At 32.8% G+C, this 14,989-nt stretch overlaps 2 protein-coding genes across 3 annotated transcripts; one reads left to right on the top strand and one right to left on the bottom strand.

Annotated features, from left to right (window-relative positions):
- Nucleotides 1-4,049: 4,049 nt before the first annotated feature.
- LOC113846416 (auxin efflux carrier component 2) lies at nt 4,050-7,193 on the bottom strand. 2 transcript variants are annotated; one of them, XM_027474658.1, is made up of 6 exons: nt 5,938-7,193; nt 5,284-5,469; nt 4,870-4,955; nt 4,572-4,729; nt 4,259-4,335; nt 4,050-4,116 (listed from the first exon to the last, which is right to left on the bottom strand). In XM_027474658.1, the coding sequence occupies exons 1-6, from the start codon at nt 7,191-7,193 to the stop codon at nt 4,050-4,052; spliced, it is 1,830 nt and encodes a 609-aa protein (XP_027330459.1). The 2 variants fall into 2 exon arrangements, with proteins under 2 accessions (XP_027330459.1, XP_027330458.1); XM_027474657.1 differs by having other exon boundaries at nt 5,284-5,563; nt 5,972-7,193.
- Nucleotides 7,194-12,781: 5,588 nt separating this feature from the next.
- Nucleotides 12,782-14,245, top strand: LOC113846188 (WRKY transcription factor WRKY51-like). Its single transcript, XM_027474176.1, has 3 exons — nt 12,782-13,516; nt 13,604-13,729; nt 13,862-14,245. Exons 1-3 carry the CDS (start codon nt 12,843-12,845, stop codon nt 14,019-14,021), a joined length of 960 nt encoding a protein of 319 aa, XP_027329977.1. The 5' UTR covers nt 12,782-12,842; the 3' UTR covers nt 14,022-14,245.
- The last annotated feature ends 744 nt before the right edge of the window (nt 14,246-14,989 follow it).

Raw genomic sequence — 14,989 nt, 5'->3', positions numbered from 1 at the left:
AACTTAAAACAACATGTAAGCACCAATTCACGGTGTGATATGTGCTATTTTGGAAGTTCCGAACAATACTTTCTAATATGAAACATTGAAAATTGCTGTATAGTACAAAGAAATTTAACGAAAACCGTTTTAGGAAACACCTATCGTGATTTCTAGCAATTCCCCATTATTCATTCAGTAAAAATGGCCTCGTCAGTTGGTATGAAATTTCTTGGTACTATGTCCCAAAACTGGTCTAATATCTTCTTTGATATGTTTTTTTAACACTTTTTTATATTTGAAAAAATTTTATTTAGACTTTACTGAATAATGTGTGAGATTCACATAATTTAGTATGTCTCACGTGAAATTTTCTTTCTAATAAATAGTATACCAAAAAGAATATGCTATTAACATTCTTTTAGTATATTTAAAGTAGAATGGGTTCTGAAGCCTACAAATGCTCTGGAATAATGGTTTATTTAGTTTTTGGTTCTCTGAGATTGCTTAGTGACTTTGGTTCTTTTGTTTTTTTTTTTCAATAATCCATATAGCGTCCTCCTTTTCTACACAAGAAAAAGTAAATTACTTGAAGAAAATCTTGATATAAGCTCCTGATAAGTTAGAATTTATGCGTGACTCTTCTTGAAAGAAGGCTTCTTACTCCCCTAAGACAAACCTAGGTTCATATTGAGTCAGCTTTGGTCAAATGATTGCATGATTTGTGTATGTAATTGTGGGTAATTTCATATGAGCAAAAAAAAAAAATTGTAGGTAATTTTAGGACGGATCCACCAGAAAGTGAATAACCTTTATGGGTGAGTTTGAACTTGTATGTTGCATTAAAATATAAATACTTAAAGAGTCAAAATAATGGACCTAAAAGCTGAAGTAAAGCTGAAATGATAAAATATCTGTGTTTTAAGATTTTTGGGTCTAATAGTGTAGTTCGGGAGAAAGAACTAACGGCATTGAAACGGAAGATTTCTATATATGACTAAAAAGGTCAAGTAAAACATTAGTCTACTACATATATAATTTATGAATTATTTAAACTTTACTTAATTCAATCAAACTCATTTGTTAAATTTAAAATCATGCTCAATTATTCAAAAGAACTAAGTTTATTTTTTTAATTTTTAGAAGTTATATTTTAAATGATAGAATGGCTATCAACATTATTTCAAATAACTCTATAATCTCAATCATCAAATATTACATCTTTTAATATTAATTTTTTTATATATAAATACAGAATTCTTCAAACTTCAATTTTCAATTTAGTTAATTTGAATAAATAAGACAACTGCTTTTAACAAATTCACTTGAACACATTCATTTATTCTTACATTAAGAGAAATCACCCATTCCAATGAGTTTCAATATAAAAACTTAAGAATAGGTTTATAAGTACTTTTTTTATATATACTAAGTATATTATTTGTGGCTAGATTAATCTTGCTGACTGTAGGGTAGTTGAAATCGAGAGTTGCAAAATGAATTTGTAGACCAATGATAATATCTTGGGCATGATGATGACACTTGTTAAGGAAATATGGCTGTTTCTGAACTCAACTCTAATTCGATATATGGGACGTTGACGATGGAACACACAGTTAATGCACAAAGCACAACCAAGATCCAATTCACATCACTTAGCCTAAAATTGATTCACACACACAAACACCCGCAGACCAGAGCTCCTGCTGTCAGTGGATGCATTATGTTCACTTTAGTGTTTACATAAACTGTTCAATTCATTAGTTTATTTGAAGAAATGTCTGAAAGGCACCAGAAACTGGGACAACCTTCATGTGCAATGCTGCCAATTCCAATCTGTTAGCTTCCACATTGGAAATTAAAAAGAGACAAGACACTCCTTTGGACTTCCACGTGATCAGAGACCAATACAACATGTTAATCTCAAAATAAATTAATATAGAAACCAATTTTTCTTTTAATCTATCATTACGGTGTATGTTTCTTAAATTCTATCGTGGCACACGCACATATTGATCTTAATAGGAGGATATTATCTAGATGAAATTATAAGGAACCTAAGCACATGTGATGTTTCTGATCTAATCTCATTAGTTTGATTAATGGAATATTTTTGTGATGTTCCAAATATAAATGATTCTGTTCATTACCTCTCATAAATTCATCAGTATCTACTTGGGATTATGATTTAATCAAATTGTCAGCTGACATGACTTTAAGAGCTGTCTATCATTTCCAAGAAACTTTCTTCGGTCAACCAGAGTATGTAATGCTCAAACTTGTGTCCACAGGCTCCTTTTTTTAACTTGTCTTTTACAATTAATGTCAAATAAATCGGCGAATACATGGGTTTTCGTTATGGTAACTTACTTGAGATTAGATTTCCCATCAACATTGATATCAAATTAATTTCGTTCTTCTGATAATCGAATAATTTTATATATATATTAGTACTAGCATCTAAGTAGTCACATACTACTAATGTCGCATACTCTGATGTCCATTAGCATTATATATAAGTATAATTTAAATTGAGTTGATTATTTTAATGGCCAAAGTTGTCGGGGCTTATCATCATTCAATGGATATAATTAACTGTGACATGAATTGGGTAACTCAGAACAAGACAATTCCTTGAAACTTTAAGAAATGAAACTTTTGGAACATCCCAAATACTAGGCCTATAATAACAAGGTAACATGAATTTGAGAATTTTGCTCCAATGAGAACCCTTTATCATCCGTAAGTCACATGGAACGTTCAGTAATGTTGAACAAGATCCCAAGGAGAGTAACAATTTTTAAAAAGGAAACCAGCGGAACGATGCACTGGAACCACCCTGCTTTTGATCTTCTACTTATTGACTACAACGTAGTTGAGATATACTCTAGCATTCATACAAAAAATAAAAGTTTATTGAAAAGCCAATTACATTACCATGGTAGAAATGGATTTTATTTACTTTCATCCGTAAGTCACATGGAACGTTCAGTAATGTTGAACAAGATCCCAAGGAGAGTAACAATTTTTAAAAAGGAAACCAGCGGAACGATGCACTGGAACCACCCTGCTTTTGATCTTCTACTTATTGACTACAACGTAGTTGAGATATACTCTAGCATTCATACAAAAAATAAAAGTTTATTGAAAAGCCAATTACATTACCATGGTAGAAATGGATTTTATTTACTTTCATATTCTGGAGTATTTTATCAATATAGATTAATGCATAGATAGTACTGCTGTTATTTCCTTTCCTAAAAAAATATTCATACGTTTAAGCCTCCTTGATACATACAACATTATGCTTATCTGACAAAAGATTTATAAAAGAAAATTCTGAATATAGAAATAGTATAAGCCAAGCCTGATATATTATGTGAAGATTACCCTTTCTCGTTCAAATCTCCACTTGAAATTCTTATGTTAAATTGATAAGATTTTTTTTTTCTGAGCAAACTTTATTACTACAGTATTTGTTTTAATATCAAGGAAGCAATTTTAAAAGTCAACTTTGTCGACAATTAAAATCTCAAATTAATACTCAACGTGTTTCTTTTCTGGAAGGTTGGAAGGAAGCATTTAGTTGAGCTCATTAGGGAGGTCCCAAAGTTCAATGTAGGGAGTAAATAACAATGCAGAAGTGTATAAATTTCAAGACTGGATTTGATATCAACATGCCACGAAAGAGTTAAAAACAAGCAACTTGCTACATTGATATCAGTGTTACCAAAAATAACATAAAAATATTTGATTCCTCAGGCGTGGCGCCTCACAGGTTGTAATCTCTTGCTTTCCTACCTAACTAAAAGATTTTTCCATTAACAAATTGAGAGAATGAAGAGTGGGCTGGAATTTAGATCTAATCAAACCCAAACTCTCATATGAATCATAATAAATTAATATATATAGCATTCTACTATACTATATATAATTTCTCTTTTCTTTTCTAAAATCCAATATCTTCTACATTTCCTTTCATTCATTTTGCTTGACCTTGACTTTGATTTACTTAGTACGTACAGTAACTGCATCAAACTTCTTTTCAATTGCTTTTGCCTTCCAGGATACTAGAGTCCAAGAAGCACGTAGTAGAGTATTGTTATGGGCAATGCAATCAGCATTCCAAATATAACCCTGCACAATTAAGGATAAAAAAGATTTTATTAAAAAAATAAAATACTTGTTATTTCAAAATGAAAAAATCATTTGCTTTTGTATCTTTATATAACATTAAAAATCGATGTAAGTGGGGAAAGAAATTAAAAAAGGGACTTACGCAGTACTAAGTATATCTGCATGGAGATTGTATTCTTTGGCGAACACAAAGGGAACGATACCTTGGGGAAGGGCAGCCTGCAATAAATGCCACGTCATAAACAACTAGGAATAACAATATTAATAGACTTTGATTATAATTGATCTTTTTTCTCATAAATATCTTTGAACACATAAAAAATTATTAAAATTCATAACATTTGATATTATTAATGTATTTTATCCTATAATATCTAATAATTTTTAATAAAAAAAATTTATATAAATTTTGACGTAAAAAAATTGTTAATCAACAAAGAAAGGTTTCATTTCACCTGGACAATTGCAACATGCAGAAGAACTCCACGGAGTCCCGTGCCTATTGAAGTTGCGGCAATCACAGCTGGACCTGTCAAGAACCTAACTGCCATAGAAAATGCTGCCACAGATTTTCCACACGCGATGATCTTCGGTTGTAATGCCATGAATAGACCTGTTTACATATAAATCAATTATATATATTATAAATTATTCCCATATAATCAACCAAAATGTTTTTGAGAACATATAATAGAGTTAACAAGTGGGAGAAAAAGGGAAAAAATATATTGAAGGGTCGAGACAAGCATGCACCTAGACTGAACATGGCCATTCCAAGACCTGCATCAGACAGTATTGAGATAGAACCTTTTACAATAGAAGGCATTTCAATGTGCCACCTGCATGCATGCACATAAGCAAACCAATATTGATAAAGGGTACTAGACAATAAAGAAAAAAATTATATAAATACTTTAACCCCTCTTCCCCAAAAGAGAGAAGAGGCGTTACCATGAAAATAGCCAAACTCTAGTTTATTATTATTATTATTATTATAATAGAAGTAGCAGCAATAGAAATTATATTTTTCACTTTGAAAATCATGGGATAGTGATATAGACTTTTTTTTTTTTTTTGGATCAAAATAAAAAAGAATTCAATTTTTGGGTGCTTATGTCATGGGCAAAGACACAAAAGCAAAGATATTGGTGGGATATATATACATGCCTATATGATATGAGAGACCATATGAGTCCCAAAAGACTGGAGTAGGTATTGGGATTTCTTATGAGTTTCCTCCAAACCATGATGAGAATGAGTCTTGTCATGACACTTGTAGGTGGCATCTGTTGATTTTTGTTTGCATTTCCTTCTTCCATGTCCACCTTCTTCTGGCAAGTGTATGGAGATCCACTTGTCGGAAATTTGGCTCCTTCCTCCATTTCAAGCTCCCTCTCTCCGCTTCCTCTACGACCAGGACTCATGTTCTCTATCAATTCATGAACAGCTGCATGCAGAATCAGACATTTCAAATTAATATCAATACTTTTGTAACAAATTTAATTAAGGGGTTGCAATTAAATTCTACTCCAATGAAAATGGAAGTTCCTAAAAAGTGAAAAATTAATTTTATTTTTTTTGTTTATATAAATAATTATAAAAATAAGTTGTTTTCACTGTACATTAATTTTTTAAAATATGCCAAATAAAATCAGAAGAAAACACATTTTTACAATCATTTAAAAAATAAGAAATTAACAAAAAAAAAATCAAACTACGTACAAACTCGTCTAAAAGGTTAAAAAAAAAGACCCCATATTGTAACTAGAGTTCAACATATCTAAGTAAAGACTCGAACAAAAACAAAAAGCGCTTGAATGCATGATGTACTTATGATTTGTGACTTTGGGATTACCTTTTGAGGCAACAGTTTCGTGTGGTGTTGCCTTGGAAGGATCAATGGTACCAAAGTCAGTAGAAGCAGCTCTATTAACTGCATGCCTCAGATTCCCCTCAGAAACTGGTGATGCACTTGAACTCCAAACAAACATGTGTAACTCTTTGTTAGGTGCACCACCACCACTGCTATCTTTCTTTTTGGGACCAGCACTAGTAGACCCTGAAAACATAGGGTTCGGAGGAGGGTAAGAAGAAACCAAGCCTCCATTAAACAACTCACCACTCATGCTCCTCCCTCCCCTCTTCTTATTCATCTTCAACATCTCCTCTTCAAAATTAGAAGTTCTTGGTGTTGCTCCTTTTGAAGATTGCAAAGAGTAAACATCACCAATTCCATTACTTTGGAAACTATTTGTGTAGCCATGTTTTGGACTCGGTGCTTTGCTTGCAAACATGGCATAAAAATCTGTTTGATTGAAACTTGAAGCTCTTGGGGTTGGTTCTCTTGATGACTGGACTGAATAGATCTCAACACCAGTAAGATTTGAAGCTCTAGGTGTCATAGAAGTTAAATGGGACTTGTTGAAAGAAGATATCATAGAAGAAGCAGCTGATCTCTTAACCACAACATGAAGTTTTCCATCTTCTCCTATCTCAGCATCAGCTTGTAGTGGCTCTCTACCATTGAGTGAGACAACATCTGAATCAACCCTGAAGGAAGTGATGGAGCCTGCAGTCTCAGGGAACTGCTCTGTGATGAGGAGCTTAGCACCTCTATATTCAAACATGAACAGCATGAGAGTGTACCAAATGACACTTTGCAAGACCACAATTTGGACCATGAGGCTCCCTGAAAAGTCTCCATACATGGCCTTCAAGAGAGGGATTCCCATGACAAGTGTGTTTGGAAGAGTGGAAAGTGAGAAGAGGGTAATGGTCCAGTCAAGGCTTCCATGTTTTGTGAAGGTGTTCCATAGAAAAAGAGCACCCAAAATGACAATTTTTTGAAGAGAATCAGCTGCTATGAAGTGGTAGTTCATAGCATAAGGGTTGTTGGAGGAGATGAAGTGAAAAGAAAGTAAAGGAACTGCAAACACAGCAACAAAGCGGTTTATGCCAGAACACTGGTCTGGTGTGAAAATTTTCCACCACCGAACTGAGCCATATGCTAGTATCATAGCCACATATAGGGGCACAATAGCCGCAAAAACATCATAAATGTCCTTACCAGTTATCATGGTTAATGCAGGGTTATAGGTCAAGGTAGGCAGAAAGAGGTTTGTCAAAGGTTTGGTAAGGTAGTGTTTAAGCTGGGAAAGAAGGAAACATGACTGAGTAATAATACTGAAGCCAAAGAGGTTGAAATCTTTATCGTTAGTCCTCTCTTATAGATAAGTCTCTCTTGGTTGTTTTTTAACATTTAAATTTCCACATATAAGAGAGTGCCACCAAAGTTATTAATTAATTAGATGTGGTTTTCTAGCTTCATAAACAAAAAAGAGCTCACCAGATTAAGAAAATAATGTAAAGATAGTATAATAAAAAAGAACAGCTCAACTGGGTTAAATGTGGACAGAATAGGGTTGGATTTTCCATGAAACTATGTGTGTAATTGATTATAAGCCTAACTCGGCGCCAATGTAGTCGTTCATGCACATGTAAGTTAGGCAGTATTCAGTGATCTGCGGTAGCAGCAAAGATCTTTCTGAGAGAGTATTATTTTTTTATCAAAGGATTATTATTTTTAATGGTAGTAATGTGAAGAAGATTCAGACATAAATGTTAGCTGACTTCGTTATGCATATTTCAAAGAAGCTAACGGTGGTGTGAAAAGCTGAGTACAAGGCATGGTTAATATTGATGCCTATCTGTTTCTTCTTCTTCTTCTTCTTTTTGTCAGCAAAGTTCATCTATGATATCTACCATTCTTTCTGTTAATTGTTAGTAATACTGGGATATTGGCCTGGCCTGTTTACATAAATTTTCAGAGAAGCCTTTACGATGTAAACTTAAAAATAACTTATATTCCTTTTTTTTTTAGATTTTTTAAATTTCTCTAAAATTTAAAAAAATTGTTTTTAATTTATAAAAAATTATTTATATTAATTTTTTTCTTTTGTAAAACTTTTATAGAAATTCACCCTTAATTTTTCTAATTCAAGTAAGTGAATTAGTAATTAGACTATTGGGTTATTATTAGTGAGTTCTTATTAGTAACTCAGTTTTCTATTAAAAAAATACTCACTAATTACAACTTAACAGTCTAACTGTTAATTCACTAAAATTAGAAAACTAGCAATATCTGGTAGTAGTTTGAGCTTGTTACAATGGATTGATGTCCATTTATGCAACATACCCCCAAAATGAATTTTATAATATGCAAGTGTTTAATCATTTTAAAATAAATATTTTAAACTGTGAACTCGAGTTCACGACGATCTAAAATATCTTTATTTTAAACCCATCTCTACGTAACGATGATGCGATTTATGCAAGAGAAAAAATCTAATGATTCTTCAGAGGAAACTTCTGGTATAAAGGGAAATTCTGTAGCTTTCCAATGTAGAGACCCATTTGAATAGGGATTTTTTAACGTTCTTGTGAGTTTGAGTAAGAAAAATTTATAGCAAATTGCAAGAAAGGTCTGGACTTTAAATTTCTTAATTCAATTAAACATTCTGCACAAATCTCAGCTATTGCTATGTTACCCACAAATTTCTTCGTTATTCATAATGGTTTCACTCCACTCAAGTAGGATTTTTTTGTATATATAAAAAAAATGTAATCTAAATTAAAAAATAATAAAAATTATAGAAAAAATAACCTTTTTTATAATATGAGAGGTGAGAATGAAAGTAGAAATGTTAAAGAATAATGGAATTAAGGGTTTAGATCGAAGATTTTAGAAAATGAACACTAAGGAAAAAAAAAGAAAAAAAAATGCGGATTGATACTTTAGTATTTGTTAGAGGATTTCTTTTCACCTCCTTTTCTTATCTAAAAATATAATTTTAAAAGGTATAAAATATATTATTTCAAAATTTCATTTTGGAAGATATTTATAAATTATCTTTTTAAAATATATTTAAAATTTTCAGAAACAGTAATAAAACATGAGGGTGCTGAAAAATATTTCCTTTCTTAGTTGACAATTGGTCTCATGTTCTTTTTTTTTTTTGTGTGAGGATACTTTCCATTGATGATTCAGGCCGTCGTGACTGTGTCCAATAAGAAACGTTCAGAACGAGGCCCACTTTCTCAAACGTTTCTAGTGATTTATCAAACTTGAAATTACAATTTCTTTTACATAGTTATAGACACAATGTAGAAATGAAAAGCAGACCAGTTTCGTATTCAAAATCTTATGTTAGACGAACGGATTCAATTAAATGTAAATAATAATAAGAATGAATTGTTAAGTTTAAAGTATATCTAACAAGTATAGGCACTAAAATTATTATTTTTAAAAATGAGTTTGGAAACAAATGTCACATTTAGTTCCCTGCCTAAATTTCATCTGTTATTTTTAATAGTGTCGATTAAATAATTAATAAAAAAATATATTAAAAACTACATCAAGAATATATAAAATATTATAATTTAAATATATTAATAATATTTTATAAAATATTAAATATTTAATTAATACATTTGAAATACTATTTTGCCTTTATTTTTTTTATATCCTACGTGTGTGTTGATGTGTGAATTAGTTCGTGCCTAAAAAAACGTTGTGTTCATTCTTCAATTAATCCACCATTCTTATTGATTTTGACATGTAATAACAGCCAACCCTTTCATCTTTCTACTCTCATTCTTCCCACATTTCCACTGTCAAATAAAACATTAAAACAATACAACTTTCGTATCCAATTGCTATTCCTTCAAAACATCCCTTTCGCTCTTACTCTTTTCCAACTTATCAATATATACTTTTTGCAAAAATATATGATTTTTTTTTAATTAATGTCTTATTAGTTTGTATTTTGATACTTTATTATTATTAATGTAATGATATTTATGACAGTTTGCGTATAAACTGATTAAATTATTACACGTAATAAATTAAAAATAATTTAACTTATTTAACATTTTAATGTTAAGAAAACATAATTACAAGTGTGTTCGCATGGTTAATGAAACAATTATCATAATTTTTTTTTACAGTTTTTTAATTATTTTTTTCAAACTTCCCTCTCTTTTTTTCCCAATTTAAGTCAATGACAGGACGGAGAAAGTAGAAAAGAAAAAGCTATCCTACCTTAAACATACTGATAAAAAGGTCTTAATTTTGAATGTTGTTGATGACCCTTAATTAAAAAGTTAGTTGAAAATATTATTATAATTACGAAAGTTTGTAGCATGTCTTGACATTAATGAGATAGAACAACCATCCCACAATGAAAGCTTCAGCTTATCAAGTAAGTAATGTCCAACAAACTGTTAAGAAACACGAAGTGTTGTGTAATAATCAGAGGACCAAATGCTCAAGAAAAAAACTTTGTATCGGTTAGCAGTTAATCGTATCGATTTGACTAAGCGCATGGTTTGGTCTGTTTTGAAATTAAACAATCGCTTATTTCTTTTCGTTAATTTTTTAAGAAAACTTAAAAAAATAATTAATTATAAAAGAACAATTTGATTTCCAAACACGTGCGAAGTGTCTGATCTATATGTTGTGCGTCTTTGACTTTTCCCAGCTCCTAATTTCATTTAGTACGTACTACCTACGTGCTTGTTTTAAATATTTGATAGGTACTATATTGTATAATTAATTATTTTGTTGTATTTAAAATTTAATATAAATGAAATAAAATCTTTATTTGATATATTTGTATTAAGATGTGAAATAATATTTTTGTTTAATTCAAGCATGAATGATAGATTTGGTAGAAAATGGAAAAATAAAAATCAAAGAAGCTATGCGCACAAATATAGGTGTGAATAGTTTTTTAAAATATAAATATAAAAATATCGTATTCAAATGTATGTGGTCCCATGTCATCCCTAATCTTAGGGGAAGGAGCATGGCGTGTAGCCGTTGGATGATATAATGGAACATGTTGGACTTTGGATGATCGTCTATGTTAAACATAAATTGAGGAAAGCACAAGGAAAAGGTTGTTTCCGTTTGTATGGAACTAATGGTCAACAGTGTGGGTGTACTAAAACGTTGAACACATTGTTGTTATTAATATTAAAAGGAGGACGTAGATGTCAAACCCAACTTTTGTTTTGTTTAATGAAATTCTGTACGTTTGGCCTCACCTGATCAGCGTAGCACCCCAGAGTCTCTGGCTCGTACTGCCTAGTTAGTAGATGCCATCTCTTCTCTCTCAATTATTAGTGCCTTCTTTAATTACATGGAAATAATATATTAATTATTAGCATAGTTTAGAAATATTGTCATAGAATAAATTCCTATCAAATATCAACTCTCCGGACAAATCAAATCAAATCAAATGTGTATTATTTTCTCTGATTTAATTTACATATTTAAACTAGCAAAAAAGAAATATTTATATTTTATTCCCATATGCGTTGAATTAGAGTGACAAAAAGATTCGAACAGGGTAAACACCATGATAATGTTTCTATTCCTCGGTGCTCGTGGCTGACCAAATTAGCCATTGACCTAACAAAAGGAATCAAGTTGGGTAATCTTTGTTACTTTATTGAAACTATATGCATTACTTTTTTCATCGTATTGGGAATCCACGCTAAAATTCAAAATTAAAGTTCCATTAGCTGCTACTTGCTTTGTACCCGTTGCCATCACCCGAGATAGATGGTCAACCATAAACAAAAGGACGAAACTTCCGAGGAGATCACTATATTTTTTATTCTATGGAGTATTTTATCACTGGAATGCACTTTGATCCGTGTTATACAAACATACCAATGGCAAAGTTAATACAAGTCAGGAAGAAACAACCTCTTCATATTTTTGGTAAAATAATAATAACCTCTTCAATTTTGGAGGAACAACCTTGTTCTTCAAAAACTTGAAAAGCCAAATTCAGGAAATAATATAACCCAATGTGATTTATTGCAGTGCTCCAATAACCAACAAAATTTTGATTGATTTTTCTTTCGGTATAATAAGCAGGACACCAAAGTCAAAACACTCATCATATTAACAAGAACCAAGTGGTTGCTAATAAACATCTTAGAAGTTGTTTTCAACCTTAATACAGTGTAGTTAATGCATGAATGCGCTTGAAAATGACAGGATTCTGAACCAACCCAACACAAGTACAAAGAAAAAACTGGCTTTTTACAAATTAAAGTTAATAAATATTTAATGTAATTTTGTATTTCCTTATAAAGAGATCGCAAAAATTCAAGTTTATGGTAAAAACTGTAGTTAATAATATTAAAGTAGATAGAAATGAAAGATTATTAAAATGGAATATATAACTGAAGGGTTAAGGAAAGTGGGAGACTAGTACAGTACGTGCAAGTGCGTTGACCATGAAAGACAGGTAATGCGTTACAAAACAGGGTAGAGATTACAATATCTGCGTATTATTATTAAATAATGAAAGAATGAATTGAGTTGGTGCCTTGGCGGTGATGGGTTTTTAATTTTAATTTATAATAAAATATTTTGTTGGCAGGGCACTTTCGTACGAAGAAGTGGTAGGACCCACCACCAAGTAAACATTGTTTGTTTGTTTTAATGGCAGTGCGGTTTACCTCATTATTTATTAATTAATTCAAATTGCATGCATAAAAAGTCCAACGAATATCTACCCTTGGATTGACGATACTTGTTTGACTTTCTAATCTCTTTCCTCTCTCACCCCCTTCTTTTATAACCTCTTTCTCTTCCTCTTTCCTCAACCAAACACCAAACATCAAAACCTCTCCATATCCAACGTTGGATGGCAATAGATCTGGTTGCTCTTCCCAATACGAGAATGGAAGAACAGATAGCCATACAGGAAGCAGCTTCTGCGGGGTTGAAAAGCATGGAGCATCTAATCCGTCTCATTTCTTCTTCTTCATCTTCTTCTTCTGCGCCATCCTCTTCCACACGCCACCACCGTCTCGATCTCAATCAACTTGACTGCACACAAATCACCGACTTCACGGTTTCCAAGTTCAAACAAGTCATCAACCTGTTGAATCGCACCGGTCACGCTCGCTTTCGTCGCGCGCCTTCTTCTCCTTCTCCTTCTCCTTCTCCCTCTCCCCCTCCCTCTGTTCCTTCTCAACCTCACTCCCTCACTCTTGATTTTGCCAAACCCCTTCTCGTCAAGTCAAATCCCAATCTTAACCCTTCTTCTGCCCATTTATCCATTTCTCGCTTCTCAAACACCAAGGACAAGGATAAGGACTGCAACTATACCATATCCCCTCCCATCTCAACCACCACCTCCTCCTTCATGTCCTCCATCACCGGCGACGCCAGCGTTTCCGACGGCAAGGTTGGCCCCTCCATCCTCGCCGCCGCCAAGCCCCCTCTCTCCTCATCCCACCGGAAAAGGTGTCACGACGCCACCCTCTCCGCCGGAAAAGCCTCCTCCTCCGCCCACTGCCATTGCTCCAAGAGAAGGTAAATTAACACCCATTCCTTCAACAATTCTCAACAAGACAAATATAAAAAAATTAATATATCTTATTTTATTTTTCAAAAAAAAAGGAAATCCCGAGTGAAACGAATGATTCGTGTGCCGGCGATAAGTTCAAAGGTTGCCGATATCCCCGCGGACGAGTACTCATGGAGAAAGTACGGTCAAAAGCCCATCAAGGGATCACCCTACCCACGGTAATTTTTCTATTCCTACCTCCTCCGTCACCTTTAATCCCTTAAAGTCAAATATCAGAGGCCATTTTTTCACACTAATTTAAATATTTTAACATTCAATGGAAATTGATAATGATTAATGGGTGTTGACAGGGGGTACTATAAGTGCAGTAGCGTGAGGGGGTGTCCAGCGAGGAAGCACGTGGAGAGAGCCCAAGACGACCCCAACATGCTCATCGTTACCTACGACGGAGAACACCGTCACCCGCAAACTCCCGCAACCGGTGCCGCTTTTACCTCTCAGGCTATTTAAACGACGTCGGCTGTTGGCAAACTCCGATACCGACACTCGTAACTGGCGTTTGCAGTTTGCAGTTGTAACCGTGGGAGAAAAAAGAATGGAACTTCTTGCAAGCGAGGAAAAGAAGCAAAGTCAACTTTTGCTTTGTGGGGTGTGACTTTTGTGGACCGAAAGAGTCGTCTACAAGACGATAAGGACTTTTGTGTAAATTTGACAAAAAAATTAATGAAATATATATATATATATATATATATATATATATATATATATATATGCTTTTTTCTATTATTATTTATTGGTTGGAATTTGGTTCTTATATTACTAAAAAATATAGGGAGATGTAATATAATGTAATGGAAGTTGAAAGAAAAGTATAGATTCCATAGGCACAAGGGTTGAAAGGGTGCCATGAAACCAAAAAAGTCAAAGGCGCAGCTCCAGAGAATCTGAGTAACTTGTCTAGTGGCTGTATGCGGTGGAGTAGGTCCCACGCCAGCTTATTCCAATGATAAAATCGGCCTTCAGTCTCAAAACCATTCACTTTACCAAATATTTGTATTTAAATAAAGAATTTACGAAAATAAAGTTAAATGATAATATTTTTGTCATCAAAAGAATGGGTTACTTTGCTGGGGTGATTGGTTTTGTCTTTGACTCATAGAAGTGGGAGTTGTGGTCAAATAAGCAAATGAATCCCACAAACAACACTATTCACGTGGCGCTGCTGCTCTTCAATTCGGTCAACCCACCCGTCTTGTGGTCCCCCCCTTATTCTATAAACTTTAATTTGGGATGCGCTTGCTTTGAATTTACTTTACCTTCATATGCATCTACTTATAATTTCAATCATTCAAGGGATTTCAGATATATAAATGAGTTTAATTGTTGTCAAAAAATTATATTTAAATATATTTTAATTCTTTATAACTTTTGTTTAATTTTTCCCTTCTAGATTTATTTCTTTAAAAAAAATCATGTAA

This window comes from Abrus precatorius, unplaced genomic scaffold (genome assembly GCF_003935025.1).
Source record: "Abrus precatorius isolate BTA unplaced genomic scaffold, Abrus_2018 Scaffold8, whole genome shotgun sequence".
Classification (NCBI taxonomy): Eukaryota; Viridiplantae; Streptophyta; class Magnoliopsida; order Fabales; family Fabaceae; genus Abrus; species Abrus precatorius.
This window is presented reverse-complemented; position numbering and strand designations above follow the sequence as displayed.

Excerpts from the sequence above, each read along its gene's own strand:
- LOC113846416 (XM_027474657.1), bottom strand. The coding sequence starts at position 7,193 with ATGATAACTGGTAAGGACATTTATGATGTTTTTGCGGCTATTGTGCCC. Across the intron at positions 4,956-5,283 it reads TGGTCTCTCATATCATATAG|GTGGCACATTGAAATGCCTT; the intron begins GCATGTATATAT and ends GCATGCATGCAG. Across the intron at positions 4,336-4,571 it reads TGCATGTTGCAATTGTCCAG|GCTGCCCTTCCCCAAGGTAT; the intron begins GTGAAATGAAAC and ends CATTTATTGCAG.
- LOC113846188 (XM_027474176.1), top strand. The coding sequence starts at position 12,843 with ATGGCAATAGATCTGGTTGCTCTTCCCAATACGAGAATGGAAGAACAG. Across the intron at positions 13,517-13,603 it reads TGCCATTGCTCCAAGAGAAG|GAAATCCCGAGTGAAACGAA; the intron begins GTAAATTAACAC and ends TCAAAAAAAAAG. Across the intron at positions 13,730-13,861 it reads AAGGGATCACCCTACCCACG|GGGGTACTATAAGTGCAGTA; the intron begins GTAATTTTTCTA and ends GGGTGTTGACAG.